General features: G+C 41.7%; 1 protein-coding gene across 2 annotated transcripts; it reads left to right on the top strand.

The window, feature by feature from the left end:
• The first annotated feature begins 170 nt into the window (after positions 1–170).
• On the top strand, positions 171–16,765 carry LOC139545382 (vacuolar protein sorting-associated protein 33A). 2 transcript variants are annotated; one of them, XM_071353095.1, is made up of 13 exons: positions 171–320; positions 561–626; positions 788–915; positions 9,022–9,208; positions 9,341–9,457; positions 12,379–12,553; positions 12,729–12,925; positions 13,764–13,890; positions 14,143–14,210; positions 14,382–14,519; positions 14,637–14,774; positions 15,084–15,252; positions 16,102–16,765. In XM_071353095.1, the coding sequence occupies exons 1-13, from the start codon at positions 219–221 to the stop codon at positions 16,287–16,289; spliced, it is 1,800 nt and encodes a 599-aa protein (XP_071209196.1). In that variant the 5' UTR covers positions 171–218; the 3' UTR covers positions 16,290–16,765. The 2 variants fall into 2 exon arrangements, with proteins under 2 accessions (XP_071209196.1, XP_071209197.1); XM_071353096.1 differs by lacking the exons at positions 171–320; positions 561–626 and having other exon boundaries at positions 788–934.
• Positions 16,766–17,607: the final 842 nt, after the last annotated feature.

Below are 17,607 nucleotides of genomic sequence, written 5' to 3'. Positions count from 1 at the left end.
TCTTTAATTTATTTATTCATTTTAAATGGACCGCCCATCTCTAAATGCCTTTCTCGGCATCTGACCTCACAGTTCCGGGATAACTGGGGTGTTCATTGTGGAGATATAGCGCCATCTTTTGGACAGAATATTTATTATAACTCAAAGAAGTTCGCTGTTTGGTCACATGATGCACACCCGCTAGCAGTCACCTGATACTCCCTACTGTCAGAGCAAAAATGTCTGCGCACTTATCCTATGGAAGAGTAAATTTAAACATTTTGAGGGAAGCAGCGCGGAAGGAACTCCGTGAGTTTTTGGACAAATGTGCAGGAAGCAAGGTAAAACGCCTGGATTAAAGCGTTTAAAAATTACAAACCCTTTTATCTTGTTTTAATCCGAAATGTCTGTTCAACACTAGCTAGCATTCTAGGCTATCTAGGCTATCATAAACAATAATTGGGTTGTTGTGGTACATAGTCATCCACATAGTAGCTAAATAGATGCAGTCGATTTAAGTTTCAACTTTAGAACTCGTAGTATTTATGTGACTAAAATTGATTGTTGTTGACTGTTCTTAGGCTATTGTGTGGGATGAATACCTGACTGGACCCTTTGGATTGATAGCACAATATTCCTTGCTGAAGGTAAGACTGACTCAAATGTGTACTTTGGTGTGTAGACTTTTTTATAAGCGAGTCTGACAGAATGGCAACAATTAATCGTTGTGTTTTCAAAGGCGCACATTACAGCAATAGCAATATGTCAAGCTGGTTGTTGACAGATCTGTCTGCTTTATATCTTCCAGGAACATGAGGTGGAGAAGATGTTCACCCTCAAAGGGGGGCGTCTTCCTGCTGCTGACGTGAAAAATATCATCTTCTTTGTCCGTCCCAGACTGGAACTGATGGATATTATAGCTGAGAATGTCATCAGGTCAGCATCCCAGGGGGAGGTGAGGGAGTAGCACAAACTGGGGTCTCCACGGAATGTGTCCATCAGTATGCGGTCGTTGGTGGTGAACAGGGTTGACTTCTTGGCGTTCATGTGTATTGTGATGAATATGAGTGATCAGGTTAAGAAAAAGTCTGCACGCATAGATGTGGTGGTACGCGCAGCCAAAGATTTTCTGGGAATTACAAAAGCAAACTATTTAGTATGGTTTTTGCAATCCATCAATTTACCGCTAGAAGCTTAATAGCTAATGGGCAGGAGTTTTAAAATTGTGTAGATGACATGGAGGTAGTACCAGATGTAGTGTGTACAAGAGGCATGGCTCAAACCTCAACTGGAGTTTGTGATTCTGGGACTCAGTTTGGTACAGTGTGATAGAGTGGAGGTGTCGGGGTTGTGCTACGTTCGTTAAAGAGGGGATGACATACAGAGTATTGGAGATACTGGAATGTGTGGGGATCGAAGTAACAATTGTAATAGCTAATTTCTATAACCCCTGCAAAGCTCTTATGTTGTTGAAGTTGGAAGTTTACATACACTGAGGTTGAAGTCATTAAAACTAGTTTTTAACCACTCCACACATTTCTTGTTAACAAACTATAGTTTTGGGAAGTCGGTTAAGACATCTACTTTGTGGATGACACAAGTAATTTTTCCAACAATTGTTTACAGACAGATTATTTCACTTATAATTCACTGTATCACAATTCCAGTGGGTCAGAAGTTTACATACACTGAGTTGACTGTGCCTTTAAACAGCTTGGAAAATTCCAGAAAATTATGTCATAGGCTAATTGACATCATTTGAGTCAATTGGAGGTGTACCTGTGGATGTATTTCAAGTCCTACCCTCAAACTCAGTGCCTCTTTGCTTGACATCATGGGAAAATCAGCCAAAATTGTAGACCTCCACAAGTCTGGTTCATCCTTGGGAGCAATTTCCAAACGCCTGAAGGTACTACGTTCATCTGTACAAACAATAGTACGCAAGTATAAACACCATGGGACCACGCAGCCATCATACCGCTCAGGAAGGAGACGCGTTCTGTCTCCTAGAGATGAACGTACTTTGGTGCGAAAAGTGCAAATGAATCCCAAAACAACAGCAAAGGACCTTGTGAAGATGCTGGAGGAAACAGGTACAAAAGTATCTATATCCACAGTAAAAACGAGTCCTATATCGACATAACCTGAAAGGCCGCTCAGCAAGAAAGAAGCCACTTCTCCAAAACCGCCATAAAAAAGCCAGACTATGGTTTGCAACTGCACATGGGGACAAAGATCGTACTTTTTGGAGAAATGTCCTGTAGTCTGATGAAACAGAAATTGAACTGTTTGGCCATAATGACCATCGTTATGTTTGTTAGGAAAAAGGGGGAGGCTTGCAAGCCAAAGAACACCATCCCAACAGTGAAGCACGGGGGTGGCAGCATCATGTTGTGGGGTGCTTTGCTGCAGGAGGGACTGGTGCACTTCACAAAATAGATGGCATCATGAGGGACGAAAATGATGTGGATATATTGAAGCAACATCTCAAGACATCAGTCAGGAAGTTAAAGCTTGGTCGCAAATGGGTCTTCAAAATGGACAAGGACCCCAAGCATACTTCCAAAGTTGTGGCAAAATGGCTTAAGGAAAACAAAGTCACGGTATTGGAGTGGCCATCACAAAGCCCTGACCTCAATCCTATAGAAAATTTGTGGGCAGAACTGAAAAAGTGTGTGTGAGCAAGGAGGCCTACAAACCTGACTGTTACACCAGCTCTGTCAGGAGGAATGGGCCAAAATTCACCCAACTTATTGTGGAAGGCTACCCGAAACGTTTGACCCAAGTTAAAGGCAATGCTACCAAATACTAATTGAGTGTATGTAAACTTCTGACCCACTGGGAATGTGAATAAATAAATAAAAGCTGAAATAAATCATTCTCTCTACTATTATTCTGACATTTCACATTCTTAAAATAAAGTGATGATCCTAACTGACCTAAGACAGGGAATTTTTACTAGAATTAAATGTTAGTAATTGTGAAAAACTGAGTTTAAATGTATTTGGCTAAGGTGTATGTAAACTTCCGACTTCAACTGTAGAAGGGATTAATAGGACGTGTATTGATAGGAAGGTAATATGGTGTGGTGTTATTAATGCCCATAAAGAAATCTGGGGAAGTACGCATTAAGATAACAATGGGAGTATAGTCGAAGAATTTATGATTAGTGTGTGTTAATGATGTCTGTGGAAGAGTGCGATGGATGAGTGCGATGAGGCAGTAACGTCTGTAATTATATCAGCTGCAAATGTGACCATTCAGGGGAGGAAGACGCAGGGTGGTGCCATGGTGGGCAGATGAGGGCTCAAAGGTGGTGCAGGAAATGGATATAGCTCTACGGAAGGAATGGATTGACAGGAAGGAATCTCATGGAGAATCAAAGGAAGAGGGCGACGGCCAGAAGAATGATTAAGACAGCGAAAAGGGAGGCATGGCGGAAATTTTGCTCCACTATTGGTAGAGGGACCAAAATTGGTGTAGTTTGGAAAATGTTTTAAAAAATATGATGGGGAAGGGTAAAAATGCTGCAATTCCAGTGTTGGTAGAAGGAAACGTCACAGCTGTGTCAAGTACAGAAAAGGCAAATGTCATAGGTTGTGAATTTGCAGTGGTTCATAGATGTGAGCACCTGTGTGATGAGAGTAAGAGGGAGGGAAGCTAAAGGAGCATAGAGATGTTTTAAAGAAAAAAGGCGAGTCAGGAGAAGCTATGGATGCAGAGTTTTCTATGTTTGGGATGACAATGGCGTTGGAGGGCTGCGGGCGGACTGCTCCTGGTGAAGATAGGATGTGTTATGTGATGTTTCAGCATGCACCGGACAGTGTGTTGGAAGCAGTGTTAGGGTTGTTTAATAAGATGTGTAGGACTGCAGTGATTCCTGCTGGCTGGAGACGTTGCGGGAATCAGTGCGGTGGTGTTGCCGTTCGTAAAACTATGTAAAGATCCCGCTTGGGCGGGCAGTTATAGGCCTATCGTGCTGACATCCAACATGTGTAAGTTGATTGGAAAGATGATAGTGAGTAGGATGATGTATTTCTTGGAAGTTAGAGGTTCGATTAGTGTAGCACAGAGTAGGTTCAGGAGAGGGAGGTCTGCCATGGATGCCCTGGTGACAGTTACTACAGAGATAGCCAAGGCCCTGACAATAAAAGAGGTGATGAGTGTTGTGTATTTTGACATTGAGAAAGCTTATGATACCATGTGGAGGGAAGGGTTGTTGATCAAGTTGAGTGCATTGGGGGACGTCTGTATAACTGGATCATGGACTTCCTGTTCGATCGAGTTATACGGGTGAGGTTGGGGTCAGAATTGTCATTGCGGTTTGAAGTGGACAATGGTACTCCTCAGGGAAGTGTGGTTCACCCTGATGATAGATGACATATTTCAGGATATTTATTTTTTATTTTTTATTATTTCACCTTTATTTAACCAGGTAGGCTAGTTGAGAACAAGTTCTCATTTGCAACTGCGACCTGGCCAAGATAAAGCATAGCAGTTCGACACATACAACAACACAGAGTTACACATGGAATAAACAAAACATACGGTCAATTATACAGTAGAAAAAATAAAACAAAAAAGTCTATATACAGTGAGTGCAAATGATGTAGGATAAGAGAGGTAAGGCAATAAATAGGCCATGATGGCGAAGTAATTACAATATAGCAATTAAACACTGGAATGGTAGATGTGCAGAAGATGAATGTGCAAGTAGAGATACTGGGGTGCAAAGGAGCAAGATAAATAAATACAGTATGGGGATGAGGTAGTTGGATGGGCTATGTACAGGTGCAGTGATCTCTGAGCTGCTCTGACAGCTGGTACTTAAAGCTAGTGAGGGAGATATGACTCTCCAGCTTCAGTGATTTTTGCAGTTCGTTCCAGTCATTGGCAGCAGAGAACTGTAATGAAAGGCGGCCAAAGGAGGAATTGGCTTTGGGGGTGACAAGTGAGATATACCTGCTGGAGCGCGTGCTACGAGTGGGTGCTGCTATGGTGACCAGTGAGCTGAGATAAGGTGGGGCTTTACCTAGCAGAGACTTGTAGATGACCTGGAGCCAGTGGGTTTGGCGACGAGTATGAAGCGAGGGCGTACAGGTCGCAGTGGTGGGTAGTATATGGGGCTTTGGTGACAAAACGGATGGCACTGCATCCAATTTGTTGAGTAGAGTGTTGGAGGCTATTTTATAAATGACATCGCCGAAGTCGAGGATCGGTAGGATGGTCAGTTTTACGAGGGTATGTTTGGCAGCATGAGTGAAGGATGCTTTGTTGCGAAATAGGAAGACGATTTTTATTTAATTTTGGATTGGAGATGCTTAATGTAAGTCTGGAAGGAGAGTTTACAGTCTAACCAGACACCTACGTATTTGTAGTTATCCACATATAAGTCGGAGCCGTCCAGAGTAGTGATGCTGGACGGGCGGGCAGGTGCGGCAGTGATCGGTTGAAGAGCATGCATTTAGATGTGAGACAGGGAGTGAGTGTATGGCCTGGTATGCTGATGATGGGGGAACAGAGGTGGGAATGTAAAATTTGTGATGAGGAAGATGCAAGAAGGTGTGGAAGATTGGTCTCTTAACATGGGGGTTTAGGATGTTTGTGACCAAGTCCTGCTTTATGGTGTTTTCTAGGAAGAAGGTTAAAGATGTTAGGCTGCAAATATACAGATATAAGTAGGGTGTCAGAGTTTAATTATTTAGTTATGTGGTTTAGTGAGAGGCTTACGTGGAAGAGACATGTTGAGCATATTGAAATTAAGTGTAGGAAGGTGCTGAACCTCATGAGGGCAGTGGCAGGATGTGATTGGGGGTCGGATAGACAAACACTGTTGTATACAGTACCAGTCAAAGTTGGACACACCTACTCATTCAATGTTTTTTTTTTTTTTTTTTTTACTAATCTCTACATTGTTAGAATACTAGTGAAGACATCAAAACTATGAAATAACACATATGGAATCATGTAGCAACCAAAAAAGTGTTAAACAAATAAAAAAATATATTTTAGATTTTAGATTCTTCAAAGTAGCCACCATTTGCCTTGATGACAGCTTTGCACACTCTTGGCATTCTCTCAACAAACTTCACCTGAAATAATTTTCCAACAGTCTTGAATGAGTTCCCACATGTGCTGAGCACTTGTTGGCTGCTTTTCCTTCACTCTGTGGTCCAACTCATCCCAAACCATCTCAATTGGGTTGAGTGTGGGTGATTGTGGAAGCCAGGTCATCTGATGCAGCACTCCATCACTCTCCTTCTTGGTCAAATAGCCCTTACACAGCCTGGAGGTGTGTTTTGGGTCATTGTCCTGTTGAAAAACAAATGATAGTCCCACTAAGCACAAACCAGATGGGATGGTATATCGCTGCAGAATGCTGTGGTAGCCATGCTGGTTAAGTGCGCCTTGAATTCTAAATAAATCACAGACAGTGTCACCAGCAAAGCACTCCCACACATCACACCTCCTCCATGCTTCACGATGGTAACCACACATGCAGAGATAATCCGTTCACCTACTCTGCATCTCACAAAGACATGGCGGTTGGAACCAAAAATCTCACATTTGGACTCATCAGACCAAAGGTCAGATTTCCACCGGTCTAATGACCATTGCTCGTGTTCCTTGGCCCAAGCAAATCTCTTCTTATTGGTGTCCTTTAGTAGTGGTTTATTTGCAGCAATTTGACCATGAAGGCCTGATTCACGCAGTCTCCTCTGAACAGTTGAGATGTGTCTGTTACTTGAACTCTATGAAGCATTTATTTGGGCTGCAATTTCTGAGGCTGGTAACTCTAATGAACTTATCCTCTGCAGCAGAGGTAACTGGGTCTTCCTTTCCTGTGGTAGTCCTCATGAGAGCCAGTTTCATCATAGCTCTTGATGGTTTTTGCGACTGCGCTTGAAGAAACGTTCAAAGTTCTTGAAATTTTCCGCATTGACTGAAAAAGTAATGATGGACTGTTGTTTCTCTTTGCTTACTTGAGCTGTTCTTGCTATAATATGGACTTGGTCTTTTACCAAATAGGGCTATCTTCTGTATACCACTCCTACCTTGTCACAACACAACTGATTAGCTCAAACGCATTAAGAAGGAAAGAAATTCCACAAATTAACTTTTAACAAGGCACTTTTAACAAGGTACACTTGATAATTGAAAGGCATTCCAGGTGACTACCTCATGAAGCTGGTTGAGAGAATGCCAAGAGTATGCAAAGCTGTCATCAAGGCAAAGGGTGGTTACTTTGAAGAATATGAAATATATTTTGATTTGTTTAACACTTTTTTGGTTAGTACATGATTCCATATGTGTTATTTCAAATAAAGAAAAACCCTGGAATGAGTAGGTGTGTCCAAACCTTTGACTGGTACTGTAGATAGGGAGAGATTGTGTGAAAGGGTTAGGGAGGCTAGACCGGGTTGGGGTATGGGTGGTGTAGTGGGGGGAGGGAAGTGGTGTATCTAGGGCGCTATTTCACTTTCTTGAAGGAACAGGACTAATGAAGAGGATTTAATGTAGGTAGGCCGTAGCTAGCCTCACACTCCAGTACAGTAGGTGGCGGTGTTGGATGCGATCCGCCAACCCAATCCCAAAGAAGGACAAGAAGAAAAAGGTCAACATCACATTATCTCACTGGCATTAGGGGTGTAACGTTTAAACGAATGTGGTCTCGTTAATGTTTTTTTTAACCAAATTAAAGTCACAGTGCAGTTATCACCAAACTACCACTAACAGGTCCCCATCATCATAAAGGCAAAAATACAAATTCAACAAATGCCTAATGCAACAATGCTGTAAGTAGGAGATATGCATCTTTGATTTGCCACTGATAAAAAGCGCTACGCACGTCATCATCGCTCACAGTTGGAAAAATGGCAAAGTGAGTCAGGGAAGTGACAGCAGTGAAGTCCTCTAGGGCAATACTTTGAGAAGTTAAATGAGAAGATGATGAAATGTAAACTTTGCGAGGTGGAATTGAGCTACATTTGCAGTACAGGTGCAATGCTGAAAGGGAGGCACCGTGAGACCCAACCCATTTTTGGCAGCAGTGTGATAAGGGACGGAGTGAGAAAATCACAGTGCTGATTACAGAAATGAACACACTGTCATACATCACTGCAACGAGCCATCACATTGATGTGAAAAGTGTGACATGAAGGTCCCATGTACTGACAACTGAGAACATGGAGGAGAGGCACACAACAGAGAACCTAAAACAGCATTAAAGGATACATTTTCTTAAACAGCATTAAAGGATACTTATTTACAACCAAATTTCAACTTTTGATCTAAATTGCATCTTATAGAAGGGTCCAGACACCTTTTTTGTGATTTCACATTTTTGAGAAACTTGACCCAAACAGCAAATCACTTCCTCATCCTTGTGTTGTATGTGGGCCCCTAAAAAAAATGAAAAGGCTACAAAAACACCCAAATACATCCTTTTAGAAACAGGAAAGCTCTCCCTATAGTGATGCAGGTCTTTAGATGTTGTACACATGAAGTTGTCATTCCGAACTTTATCCGCAATGTTATATTCCTTCATCACTATACTGAGAGCTTTGCTGTTTCTAATAGACGTATTTGGGTGTTTTTGAAGCCTTTGTTCATGTTTTTTCGGGCCCCCATACTACACAACGAGGATGAGGAAGTGATTTTCTGTTTGGGCTAAGTTTCTCAAAAACATACCTGGACCCTTCTATAACATGCCATTTATGTCAAAAATAGAGATTTGGTTGTAAAAAAATAAATCATCATTTAATACCATCTTTGATTTGAGTAGGTGGGGGATAGCGATAAGGTGAATGCGGTCTAGCTGGTAGGTAGCCAGGACTGTAGTACATTTAACTGGTCATTTTCTGATGTAAAAAAATAAATAAAAAATAAACCATAAGAACATTTTTACATTTGTCACATCCCTATGTTAAACACTGTCCTTGTTTTTGGAGTAATGCTGCAGCCAGTATTGCATGTGGGTGTGGATGGGTTTTGCTTTCCCCCTTATAGTGCATCTCTTGTGTTCAATGTGTGTTCTTGCAGTGAGGATAAGATGCATTCCCCACGTGACTTCCACATCCTGTTTGTGCCCCGGCGGAGCATGCTCTGTGAGCAGCGGCTGAAGGAGCAGGGGGTCTTGGGCTCGTTCATCAACATAGACGAGTACATCCTAGACCTCATCCCTTATGATGGAGACTTGCTCTCCATGGAGTCTGAGGGGGCCTTCAGGGTAGGTTAGGACAGGGACATGCACAAAGACACTACACATGTCCCAGTGTATGTATAGGCCCAGTAAGGCTCAGGTACAAAGCTATGATTTGTATTGTATGGGGTAATAACCCGTGTGCCCTGGCTCTTTTAGGAATGCTATCTAGAAAGTGACCAGACAAGTCTGTACCACACCGCCAAGGGCCTTATGACTCTCCAGGCTCTGTATGGGACCATCCCCCAGATATTTGGGAAAGGGGAGTGTGCACGGGTGAGTATTGGGAACCACTTGGGACTTCATTAGGTTTAGAATTCCATATTGGCGCCAGTGTTGGTATTAGTTATTTGGGAAAGTAATATAGTACATTTTACTCGTTACGTTTAACAAAGTAAAGCGTTACTCTACAATATTAATTTGTGTGGAAAGTAACGTGATATATTACTTGGCATTACTTTCATGAAAAATATACCCTCGCTGGTCCATGTGTTTTTAGACTCCCTAATAGTAACATACACAAGGGTGTGATAGCATAGATTTTCTTGTTATCTTCCATTTGTCATAAAATCAAAGAAGATTCACGTGTGAAACTTCATCACCACTGTTAACTAATTTCAATGAAAACCAACTGCGTATTTGATAGCTACTTCTAATGAAAGTTTAGGTTTGTTATAAATTACCTAATTTTGTGACTACCAGTTGGCTATAGGCTACTCCGCTAGCAGGTTGCTAGCTAGCTAAAAAGACAGCAAGCTAGCCTTTTAGCTTCCGACATCTCCACCATGTGAAATAATCAGATTTATAATGAAATAATATGCCGTGGCAAGTATTCTTATACCTGCTAGTGTAACCTACATTATCCCAGTTGAATATGCTGCTTGGATATATTACTTCCCATATCAGCTAAAAATAGAATGCCATCATTTTTGCTTATGGAGAAAAATAAAGCACAGGGCTTGGGGCTGTTTTTAGGTAGTCAATCAGGTAGTTATTACTTCTTAACAAAATACATTTGTGGGGGATTCTAATAAGGCTAGAATGTTGATTGGTTTATTGTTTGAAAAGTCACTGGGATTATATTTGGTTATTAATGCAAAATAGACCACTTATTTCATGCCAAGCTAAACTAAGACAGCAATCTTGAAGTTGAAGTGATTTTGAAGTTGATTAGCTTCTCACATCGCCATGTGAAATAATCAGATGTATAATTAAATATACTCTGGCAAATATTTTTATTGCCGGTACCTACAACATTATCCTAATTTGATATGCTGCGTCAATGTATTCACTCTCATATCAACTAAAATAGAATGTCATGATTTTTAGTCATGGAGAAAAACAAGCACATGGCTATCTGTTTTTGCGTTTCAAAATAGCCTAGAATAACATTATCACTTCTAAACAAAAACCATTTTTGAGGGATTCTAATAAGGCTACAATATTGTTGGTTTACTGTTTGAACAGTCACTGATATTTGGTTTTCAATGCAAAGTAGGCTGCTTATTTAATGCCAAGCTAAACCAAGATAGTAAAGTGATTTTCAAGTTGATTATTTCACATGGCGATGTGGGAAGCTAATCAGACTTATAAATAAATAATATGCCCTGGCAAATGTTTGTGTTCTTGCCGATGTAACCTACAATGTTATCCCAGTTTAATATGCTGCTTGAATGTACAGTTGGAAGTTTATATACACCTCAGCCAAATACATTTAAACTCAGTTTTTCACAATTCCTGACATTTAATCCTAGTAAAAGTTCCCTGTCTTAAGTCAGTTAGGATCACCACTTTATTTTAAGAATGTGAAATGTCAGAATAATAGTAGAGAGAATGATTTATTTCAGCTTTTATTTCTTTCATCACATTCCCAGTGGGTCTGAAGTTTACATACACTAAATTAGTATTTGGTAGCATTGCCTTTAAATTGTTAAACTTGGGTCAAACGTTTCGGGTAGCCTTCCACAAGCTTCCCACAATAAGTTGGGTGAATTTTGGCCCATTCCTCCTGACAGAGCTGGTGTAACTGAGTCAGGTTTGTAGGCCTCCTTGCTCGCACACGCTTTTTCAGTTCTGTCCACAAATTTTCTATAGGATTGAGGTCAGGGCTTTGTGATGGCCACTCCAATACCTTGACTTTGTTTTCCTTAAGCCATTTTGCCACAACTTTGGAAGTATGCTTGGGGTCCTTGTCCATTTGGAAGACCCATTTGCGACCAAGCTTTAACTTCCCGACTGATGTCTTGAGATGTTGCTTCAATATATCCACATCATTTTCGTCCCTCATGATGCCATCTATTTTGTGAAGTGCACCAGTCCCTCCTGCAGCAAAGCACCCCCACAACATGATGCTGCCACCCCCGTGCTTCACGGTTGGGATGGTGTTCTTAGGCTTGCAAACCTCCCCCTTTTTCCTCCAAACATAAGGATGGTCATTATGGCCAAACAGTTCTATTTTTGTTTCATCAGACCAGATGACATTTCTCCAAAAATTACGTTCTTTGTCCCCATGTGCAGTTGCAAACCATAGTCTGGCTTTTTTATGGTGGTTTTGGAGGAGTGGCTTCTTCCTTGCTGAGCGGCCTTTTAGGGTATGTCGTTATAGGACTTGTTTTTACTGTGGATATAGATACTTTTGTACCTGTTTCCTCCAGCATCTTCACAAGGTCCTTTGCTGTTGTTCTGGGATTGATTTGCACTTTTCGCAAATCTGTACAGATTTCCTATCTTTTCATTCAAAATATTTCTCTTGAGCCACAGGTTCTAGTTGTAGACCGCACGTACACGGACCCATAGAGATGTATAGAGGGTATACACTTGTCACTAGATGGGAAAGCCCATTATGGGCTTTGCTATCACAGAAGCAATTGATGGCAAATATCAGAGATGTGCCCTCTATATGTTTCTATGGCCAGCAGCTGTGATGACATTTCTCCAAGCAGCCTTTCTCCACTCGCTCGAGAACTAAATGAGGAAACAAGTCGAGATCGGATCATGAAAGCACGTGCCCGGTAGAGATATGATTCTGAAAGTAGCGCACGTGTTGTTTGACAAAGTAACTAATAATATTACCCAATTTGAAAAAGTAACATGCTACTTAAATCAGATTACTTTTATGAGTAACGGAGTAATGTGGAGTGTAAATTTATGCTTTAATTGTGTTAGAAATAAAATCCTTATTTCTTCTCAATGTCCAGCATGTAGCTAATATGATGCTTAGGATGAAGAGGGAGTTTGCTGGCAGTCAGACTCAGATCCTGCCTGTGTTCGACTCACTGCTGCTGCTGGACCGCAACATAGACCTGCTTACCCCTCTGGCCACACAGCTCACCTATGAGGGCCTCATTGACGAAGTTTATGGAATCACCAACGGTGAGGATGGGCCTCTGTTAATGCATGAAAACACAATGCAAGCTAAATACAGACATATTTAATCACATATTGATTGACGTAAAGACATCTTGAGGGATCTCTGTTGATTTGTGTATGGGGTTTTGGACCTTTGTGTGCTTGTTTATCTATTCTGTGCGCATGTGTCTGCAAACAGGTTATGTGAAGTTGCCTCCGGAGAAGTTTGCTGCCCAAAAGAAGCAGGGTGAGGTGGGTAAAGACCTGCCCATGGAGCCCAAGAAGATGCAGCTCAACTCAGCGGAGGAGCTGTATGCTGAGATACGGGACAAAAACTTCAACGCCATAGGGGCTGCACTGAGCAAGAAGGCCAAGATCATCTCTGCTGCCTTTGAGGTTGGCTTCATCCAAGCAGACAGACAGACACTCCTTGTAACCACTCCTGTCTAATTTGATCCAAATCACTTTGTTAATGTGTTATAAATGTCACTTCACAAACTGGGGATTACAATCTCAGATAAATCCGAATGTCAGACCGCTCAATTACATTAGCTACCGCTTTCTCTAATCATATCAATTGGTGTTCTTATTGATTACCTTCTATGTGCCAGGGAGACTTTTCAGGAGGTGGTTTTCCAATGGCAAAAAGTAAAGCCAACTGACAATTAGTATTATCGATCAAGACAGTAAACACACTTTTTACGATAAAGGAGTGGCAGATAAAAGCAACTGTTTTTAGTTCATGCGTAATCTCCCACTGATGATTTGTTATGCATCCCCTACAGGCCTACACTTTTGGCATCATAACTGTCACTGGATGCTTTGCATGTGATAATTAGACTGAAGTCCCACACCTGTGGGTGTTTCAGTTTATGTATTTTTACATTTCTGTATTGCCCAGACCTGTTCCCAATCAAAGTTCATTTTCTCTAGTTTGATGGATGACCATATCAGTGAGAGCATCAGCTGTTCTCTAGGCATCAAACAATTTCTTACTATTGTTATGCCTACATGACAGCATTCCATACTGTATGTTTAATCTGAAATAATTTCCACATATTTACGTTGAGTTTAGTGTCTGTTTAATGTGTAATTGAGAAGTAGATTTTTTTTGTAATTTCCTAGGAGATTTTTAGTAATTCCTCAACCGGCTCTCACATTTCACATCTGTACGTAACACTACACAGTCTCTTTTTTCCAGTGTTAATGTTAGTTTGTTGATTTTGTCTTGCAGGAGCGACATAATGCCAAAACAGTTGGCGAGATAAAGCAGTTTGTGTCCCAGCTGCCCCACATGCAGGCAGCACGGAGCTCGCTGGCCAATCACACCTCCATAGCTGAACTCATCAAGGACATCACCAGTGAGAAGAACAGCCTTTACTCCTTCTCCTTTCATGTCCAACTAACAACTCTCCATTCATCATCCCTTCCTTCTGTCTTAATCTGTCTTTCTTCATGCCCTCCACCCTAAAAAACTGATACAATCTGATCTTGGTGACATTTAATGTAGTTGACTTTGTCAAATGTGTGGCATATCGTTTAGAGAAAGACTACTGTTGATACTCGTTGAGAGGTAAATGGATATTCTCTCTTTCTCTCTCGCTCTGATTCAGCCTCAGAGGCCTTCTTTGATAACCTGACAGTGGAGCAGGAGTTTATGACTGGAGTTGACACAGACAAGGTACACAAGGTTTTCAATGCTTTGTAGATTGTAGTGTGGATGAGGTTGGCTCTGATAATATTTGAAGAAGCTTAAAACTATTAACAGAATGTTTTGCTTAGTCCCTGTGTGTATGTGTGTGCTCATGTCTCATGGCTTGCTGACCAAAGGCCCCTTGTTCCTATTGTCCAGGTTAACACATATATTGAGGACTGTATTGCCCAGAAGGATCCTCTGATCAAAATCTTGCGGCTGGTCTGTATGCAGTCAGTCTGCAACAATGGCCTCAAGCAGAAGATATTGGACTACTACAAGAGAGAGATCCTGCAGGTGCATTTTTTTCTGATTACATTACAATAAGTCAGTGTTTTAATACTAGTGATGGTCAGTTGAAGATGTGATGAAAGCTACTGTGGCAACATGATTGACCTGTGCTGTTTTCTCTAGACCTATGGATACGAACACATGCTTACCCTCAACAACCTGGAGAAGACAGGTCTTCTGAAGCCCCAGACAAGCACCAGGAATAACTACCCCACCATCAGGAAGACACTCAAACTTTGGATGGAGGATGCCAACGAACAGGTGAATGAATCCCATGAGGGAGACATAATGCGGTCTGGGAGGGGGAGGGTAACACTTACACCTGTGTAATAATACTGTTAGTATTGTAGTGACAATTTGGTCATTGCTTTGTATTTGCACAATAATGGAGTTGGGTTGTTTTTGTTTATTAAGCAAGTTGAGAAAAAAAGCTCAAAGCATTAACCAAATGTAACAACAACCTTACCAAAACTCACGTACATACTTTTTTTCTCCAACTGTGAGAGTGGGATTTGTATGTAGTATTGTCTGTACTGATACCCAACTTGTGTATGTGTCATCTTCCTCCAGAACCCCAATGACATCTCCTATGTGTACAGTGGTTATGCTCCTCTCAGCATCCGTCTGACCCAGGTGTTGGCCAGGCCCGGCTGGCGCAGCATCGAGGAAGTTCTGAAGATGCTCCCTGGTCCACACTTTGAGGAGAGACAACAGCTGCCTGCTGGTCTCCATAAGAAACGTAAGGACAGCAGGAGACCAAGGCAGCAAGTTGCTCTCTTGCACAACAAGCTGAGCTATTGAAAGGCTGGGTGAATGATGACCTGTGTGGTAATCTGCTGGCTGTAGATAAGAGCTGGCTTTGTCCCTGCCGTGCCAAATGTCTTCGAGCAGCAGTTGATTTATTGTACACAGTGAACAAAACTGTACATTACCGTTAAGTGTGGGTCTGTTTGGGTGATTGTTTGTGTACATGTATTTGTGTATGAAAGAGGAGAGGCAAAGGCACCGTTGACCTTTCAGAGACCAGGGAGTTGAATATCCTCATCTTAAGCGTTATAACTATGCGTTGCTGACTCCAGGGTCAGTTTGGACATCTCATTGACAAGAGGATAATTAATTTGATGAGATTTTATTTACACCATGCAATGTGTTAATTACAACTGTGAGTTTGGGTATTAGACAGTTGACTTGTTTTTACATGTCTGCCATATCTTTGTTGTAGAAAGGTGATAATGGAAGACTGACAATAGACGAGCCTGTTGTAGCAGGAAGAGGGCGGAGTTTGTTTGAGAGAATAGTGTGTGGGTGGGGACATGGGTAGATGGGGGTTGACTCGAGGCACTGTCTCTTACTTTCTTTGTGTGTTTACATGTTTAATATCAGTTTTTGAGGTTAAAGTAACCTCACTTCAAAACAAACAATCTGCTAAGTAATAATATTAATAATTTGGTGGGTGCTTATATTTGTGTGTGAAATAAATAAATAACAAATTGCATATCCCAACTCCCCTTGAGTCACCCTTGGAGAGTGGTGCACCCTGTGAACTTCACCCTGTTTGACTGTTTTCTCTCCCCACTCTGTCCCACAGGCCAGCAGGGGGAGAACAGGACCACCCTGGTGTTCTTTCTGGGAGGGGTGACTTATGCGGAAATTGCTGCCCTGCGCTTCCTGTCTCAGATGGAGGATGGTGGCACAGAGTACATCATTGCCACTACCAAGCTCATCAATGGTACCAGCTGGATCAAGTCTCTGATGGACCGCCCGGAGGCCCCCTGAGCCTGCTGCCCGCCCCCTCGGGGAACAGATGCACAGCTAGACACATCAAACAGTCAGAACAAAAGACCTTGCCGCTTCTTTTTAATGTCCATATTCCAGCGCCCTGCAGGTGTGTCTGATTGATCTCAGCAACTGTCAGTGTGAGGTGACCAGGAGTCAGCTCCTCGATTCTCCCTGTCTTTTGCCTGCAACTCTAACAGCTTGCTAAATGCACATCTCCATTGCCACCTGCTTTGGTCATTGTATGGAGCTGAGAAGATATCATCTTACTTGTGGCATGACGGAAGGTTTTAAGATCATTGTAAAAAAAAATATATATATACTGTATTAACACAAAGGCTGAAAGGTAGATGCTTGTATTATTATTTTTGTGATTTCAACCTATATTTTGTGTTGTATAGGGTTTTTCTCTGCTTGCCATTATTTGTGGGAAAAGTAGTGCTGTAAATAAAATGTGTAATTGACTGCTTTTATAACCAGAGTCAATGTCAGGTCTCTAAAAAACTGGCCATTTAAAAAAAAATCCTTACACTCTACAATATGGCTAAATGTTTTTCTGGTTTAGAAAACGAAACTAAAAAGTCTGATGTAAAGTTGTACTGTACCTCCATTACACTATCCCTTTTCCCCCTTCTTCCACCTTCAACATATAGGATCTAAAAGCCTTGATAACGGTGAATTAGGCCACATGTATTGTTACTTAATGAGTTGTTTATCCTGTAGAAGAAAATAAAGATGGTACCAAAGGATGCAGGCAGGGAGGAGTGGCGTGGAGAGGAAAGGTTGAGAGCCCAGTCAGCCGTCAGCAGTCCTGCTCTCTCGAGGAGCAATTAGCCCAATAACAGGCCTACCTATCAGCCGATAATGGCCCTCTGCTGTCTGGAGATCTTACCCCATAAGGGCCCCTGATTTGACAGCGCTGGACGCTGATTGAATTAGGAGGCTATTTGCTCCATGTTCCGGTAGAGGATACGTGCGTTGGAGTTTGGTTTGATCTCCGGTTTGATCGATGGCTTGTCCGTGCCCTGCGCTGTGGACAGCTGGGTCTTGTACTCAGTGGGGGACGGGTATTGACAGCAGTCGGAGATTTTAGTGAACCAACAGCGAGGAACTCACTATATCACATCTCATGAAGATATATTAATGTGACATTGCATTCCTTTTGGTATGTTAAATGCTAACAATTACACATATAATAAGACCATTTTTATAAAGAGTGGAAAATGAAATGAGCGGTTCTTGCATGCACCAGAGGATTTTCAGAGCTAAAACAATAGAAAATGCATAGCCTATTATTGTGTATTTGGCAAGGTCTCGC

This window comes from Salvelinus alpinus, chromosome 19, assembly GCF_045679555.1.
Source record: "Salvelinus alpinus chromosome 19, SLU_Salpinus.1, whole genome shotgun sequence".
In the NCBI taxonomy this organism is placed as follows: Eukaryota; Metazoa; Chordata; class Actinopteri; order Salmoniformes; family Salmonidae; genus Salvelinus; species Salvelinus alpinus.
The sequence above is the reverse complement of the archived record's forward strand: the minus strand, read 5'-3'. Positions and strand labels throughout refer to the sequence as shown.